Raw genomic sequence first — 5,410 nt, forward strand, 5'->3', positions numbered from 1 at the left:
ACTGTCCTTGGCAGATTCAGGGCTATAGTTAGTTGGGGGGTAAGCAGACACAATAAACAGGGTGTGATGGACCTCAATTCCTCCAGGTTCTCTCATGGATGTTACCAAACGAACCGCAGAGGCGACTATCAAGGAGTATCCAATCCATCAGAGACGCTTCCGCCCGGTCGCTCAATACAATACCCACCCTAACATATCCAGTTGCAGCGGTCATAGGTGCGCACTCGGAACCTGGAAGAGAGCGAGGGGCTGTCAGTTCGATCCTGCATCCCTGTTTCTGACAGACGACATACATCAATGCAGAGGGAATCCAGTGTATGAGCAAGACTCACCTGTTGAACTGCTTACTGCCTTGCAGCCACACAGCGATACAACTGCACTGTGGTATGTCCTTTGAGACCCAGCTATGTCTTGGGTGGGGGAGGGTGAAAGAAGGAAAACGTGAAAGTGTAAGAAGGGAGGCGTCAGCAGTAGCATGTTTTCGCTTACCCGCCCTGCTGTATGCAGCAAGTAAGGCGACCCGGCTGATGTCACCACTCGACGGCCGATGTGGTATGAGTTTATTTGTGTATGTGCAGTTCATGGTTGTACGTGGGCTGGGATACTGTCAGGGCGCCCACACCTAGACAGGAGAACGATTAGGGTCCTCATCCAAAGCCTTTGGCTCAAAAGCTTAACCGTAAGGCAGCGGTGTTCGGCTGGAAATGCAAGTACATTACCATTTTTTACGGAACACTTTGCCATACATGTTCCAACCCCCAACCTGGAGGGCCAGGAGACTGTGTTCATCGGACCTCTACCCATGGACCAACCTGGTATGAGAGACTCTGTGAACATCGTGCGGACACTCTCCAGTATAGCTCAATGGGTCGCCGAGGTACACAAACCGCCACACCACAGTAAGGTCCAGTCTCTTCGTGACGGAAAAAAAGAAAAAGTGTGTGAAAGAGAAAGAAGGGAGGCGTCAGCAGTGGCCTGTTTTCGCTTACACGCCCTGCTGTATGCAGCGAGTAAGGCGACCCGACTGATGGCACCATAGGACCACCGATGTGGCATGAGATTTTTATTGTTAGTTCTAAGTGTCGTGGTTGTACGTGTCAGGGCGTCCACACGTAGACAGGAGGATGATTAGGGTCCTCGGCCAAAACCTTTGGCTCAAAAGCCTAACCGCAAGGCAGCGTTTTTTGGCGGGAAATGCAAGTACAGTACCATTTCTACGGCGCACGTCGCCACGTGTTCCAACCCCGAACCTGGAGGGCCAGGAGACTGCTCGTCAGACCTCTAGCTATTGACCAACCTGGTATGAGAGACCTTGTGAGTGTCGCGGGGATATCCCCCAGTGTAGCTCAATGGATTGGTGAGGTGCGCGAACCGTCACACCACGGTAAGGTTCAGTCTCTTCAAAAAATGGAATTTGAATAGAAAGAGAAGACGTCGTTGTCGGATGCCACTTCTCGCACAGAAACTTTTGGAGAGCTTGCTCTATAGTCGCAATTTCGGAAGTCTGAAAATACATAAAACATACTTTATTGATAAAATTTTTTGATATTTTTTGGTAAGCGTCTCAAGTGGAACAAATGGGTCAACACAGACAGGCACCTTAGAAATCCAGGATTACGAAGCTATTGGTCAGTTTTACGTATGGCGCTGTTCCAAAGTGTGAAGATTTCGTTCATGCTATTCCCATCAGACTGGAATACCACCGGTCTTCTCTCGAGTCTATGCTCCATGAACCATGGGGCGACGAAAGACAGGTGGCCCTAAGATGCAGCTTTTTGTGTGTGAGAGATTTATTGTCATCAAAGTTTGGCTAGTCCGAAGGTCATACGAACCCTTTGATGACCCATCTAACTAACCAGTTTGTGACATTACTCACACGCGCTTACCCTCTAAAAGTTATTGCTCAGTCATTCTTAGATGCTGACCATCAGCCTAAGGTCGAAGGGCACCGATAAGTTGTTTGTGGAAAGCTGCAGAAGCTCCTCTTGACGCTTTTTTGACGCAAATAACTGACTATTAGCGAAGACTTTTTCGGATTCTTGTGGAGTCTAGATCCGTCTGCCCACCATAATCTGTTGCCATTCATCCGTGTCATATCCAATCATGTCCCTGTTTTTTTAGCCCAAAATGCTTTGACCCAATGACAGACGAATCACTGCCAGCCCATTCTCGTATAGATGCAAACAATCCTTCGTCACCCCCTAATCATAGCGATTGGTACGTCCGTGGTAAGTCTTCACTTCTAACGTCATTTCCCGAAGGTCCAATGGAAATTGATTTCTTGGCTTCAGTCACCTGCTTTTATCGTTTGTGATCGAATGTAACCACGTGGTTTATGTCTTAGTAAGAGCTGAATCATTCGAGAGAATGTGTACTAGATTATGATTCTTGTTTCAGTTCTGTGCTATTTTCCTGATTCGTAATTGAGACGGGCTTCATACCCTTTTTTGGCGACCATGTGATAACGCCGGCGGATTTGAGGAAAATTTGTTTGGAAACAGTTAATGGCCTAAATAGGCTAACAGATCTATACTTTGATCTTCATTATCATTAGCTATTCAAGACTGTAAACCTCGATATACCATGTAAGTAAGTAATAAGTAACTAACCGTTCGCCTGTACCATCCTCCCGGTGCTTTGTTGCCATTCCATCCGAAGAAAGCACGATGAGTGAAATACAGCCAGGTTACTCAGACCTAAACAGAAACAGTCAAGATGCCGAAATTTGATTCGGCAGCGGTTTCGTGCCTTAACCTCTGTTCTATCTCGAGCCGCATTCTCAAATGGCATTATCAACGCAAACAAGCGTACTTCCACCTCAAACAAGATAGTTCACCTGCTAGTGTGTGTGTACGAAGGGCTTTTCTGAGATTTTTCTATTACAGTTAATTCTAGCAATTTGGAGATTCAACGGCGTCGGATTCTTTTATGGTATTCTTTGGTCATCACCCCCGGTCGAAATGTGCAGGCCTCTTATCTCTAAATCCTTGCTTTGCAAGGATTTACATAACCCCGCGCTGAGGTCTGTCTACCTAGTGGTCTTTGCGTCCCACGGCCGCTCCTCTGCAGTGATCCCAAATAATGCATGCACAACCTCCTTGCAGCCAACCACGTAGGAAACTTGTATGCCATCGGATCTATTCGCAGCTTGCTGCAGTTCACTAATGTAGGAATCACTTTTGTGATGGATCAACGGTCTGCATTCTCGTCTTCATGCTTCTGCCTTATCAAATGAGGTCTGTTGCTTTCTAAAAGTCCTCACTTTGCGACCGCTGGCAAAGTAGTTTGTCGAACTTAGAGCACATTTATTCAACACTAGTCCCAGATCAAATCGGTGATGCTTCTCAGTTGCTAGACCGAAAAACTGTTCTTCCGTTCCCGTTCTCAACACACTACATAAAACACACGGAAAAGAAATCCAACGAAAGGCAATAGTCTTCAAGGCAGCCTTGCTGATAAAAGTGTAACCTTTACGGAAAATTATCATGGGTAAACATGGCCTAAGTATTCCAGGTAGTCACATACTGTGTGATGGATTAATAGTATTTCCCCGACAATATGCTTTTTTCAGACCTCGCTCTCGCTGCAGAGTTAGGGAAGACACTTTTGGATCGAAATCGGGTGTTGGACCAAGCGCTTGAGCACGCTCGGGCTGAAGGACAACAGAAAGATATCGAGCTTCAGGTCAGTTAACTTGTGCACCGCAACTCTTCTGTTCATTATCGAGTGTTCGCCTATCGACCTGACTTGGATTAATTAGTATTCTGTTTTTGGTCACACATGACATGCTGAATAGTCGCCACTCTTGTTCATTTGCATAACCAATTCCTGTAACTCCATGAATAGAGTCCTGGAATTTACCGTCGGTCAGCATAACTTCTATCCCACTGTTTGGCTCTTCTGATAGGATTATTCGACTTCAGATCCCAGCAGTAGGAAGTGAATCGGGAGATCGGAAGTCTCGGCTATTGATTCGACCTAATCTTTCAGCGTTCCTAAACAATCCGAATGTAACATTTAGGTAGAAGGTCAATTGCAGTGTTGGTAGTAATCTGGGGGCAGGATGGTCCAAGTGGTTAGAGCGCGAATTTACTGACCGGAAGGTCCATGGTTCGAACCCGACCTCTGCCTCTCAACTTCCTCTGTCTAGAATTGGGTGGCCTGGCAGTATCCCAGCCCTCGTGCTTCCTTCGGTTGGCATGGCAGCTAGGCACTGGAAGGGTGCTACAGCTGAATGTTCTTCTTTCTTCGGTAATAATCTGATTGCACCTACATCTTTGTGAAGAAACTGGAAGCTCCAAACAAATTCAGGTTACGAAACGAGATTTTCTCATAGTATGACGCTGAGTAGGCGGTCAGTTGTCCATAACATATGAAGCCGTCTTGAATACAATACTAATGAAGTTATGAATATTCGGAATAGACTATGCAGTCAGTATTTTCCTAGCTCATCGAACAGCAGCTGGCCTTGGAAACGGATAAAAACGTATTATTTTGAGTCAAACACAATGGATTATACTGAGTTGATGAGACTGTAGAGCATAATCACAAAGCTCAGGCCTGTTCGTTCTAATTTATGATACATTTGTTTGGTGCTGCTGGTTCAATCGTCCGAATTCCACATGCACTCTTCTACAATGAATGCCTATTCTTGCATAATCCCATCGGGAGCCTTCAAGATCTACCTGAGTTATTGCACCGATGATTGTCCCAGTCTTCGCAATTTGCAGTTAATGGTTAGGGCTGAACAGGAACAACAGACTGAAACCTTTTGCAAACCCACTAGAAATACTGAACGGTTGAATTGTTTTTGTCCAACATTGTCTATATATGCTCCCTCAACCTCTGTTTGTTTGAAGCCAATTACCAGGACAATTCTCTGTACCCTGAACACATTACAAAATGCCGTACGAAACGGGACACTAGCAGCAAACGGGTTAAATGTCAGCCGAAGGCAAGTCTACTAAATGATACCCATGAATGTATCCTGAAGAAGTCGTGGTGTAAAAATGATACAATGATAAAACATGACTATGCGAGCATAGAGATTTGTACAACCAATCATACTGCAGAATTCGGTACTTTCTTGAAACGCATACTTTTGTTACACTGATCTCACAAAGCCCGAGCCAAAACTCAACTGTTCATTGAATCGTCTTTTTTCAAGGACATACATGAGCATATTACATGGTCGTAAGCTATTTTCTATTTAAAAAACACTGAAATATCGGGACACTTCGTCTAGCTACCTCCTTGTTACTGTAGCTTAGTCTAGTTCCAACAATGTTCCCTGGTCGAAGGAAATCACTGTCTCATTTCGCTTGTTGATATTATTTATCAACACTGCTGAGACTCATATATATATATATATATATATATATATATATATATATAACACACAGATCCCCCA

At 45.0% G+C, this 5,410-nt stretch overlaps 2 protein-coding genes across 2 annotated transcripts in view; one reads left to right on the forward strand and one right to left on the reverse strand.

Moving 5' to 3' along the window:
• Positions 1-295, reverse strand: part of T265_02647 (hypothetical protein) — a gene marked incomplete at both ends in the record, with an annotated part of 7,047 nt that extends 6,752 nt beyond the window's left edge. Inside the window, one exon of the mRNA XM_009166945.1 lies at positions 115-295. Coding sequence (XP_009165209.1) covers positions 115-295 — 181 coding nt within the window. The remainder of the gene's footprint in view (positions 1-114) is intronic.
• Positions 296-2,110: 1,815 nt separating this feature from the next.
• The window catches only part of T265_02648 (hypothetical protein), a gene marked incomplete at both ends in the record, with an annotated part of 16,837 nt that continues 13,537 nt past the window's right edge, over positions 2,111-5,410 (forward strand). The window contains 2 exons of the mRNA XM_009166946.1: positions 2,111-2,228; positions 3,572-3,684. Of these exons, the coding sequence (XP_009165210.1) occupies positions 2,141-2,228; positions 3,572-3,684 (201 nt within the window). The remainder of the gene's footprint in view (positions 2,229-3,571; positions 3,685-5,410) is intronic.

Source organism: Opisthorchis viverrini (assembly GCF_000715545.1).
Source record: "Opisthorchis viverrini unplaced genomic scaffold opera_v5_33, whole genome shotgun sequence".
Taxonomy (NCBI): domain Eukaryota; kingdom Metazoa; phylum Platyhelminthes; class Trematoda; order Opisthorchiida; family Opisthorchiidae; genus Opisthorchis; species Opisthorchis viverrini.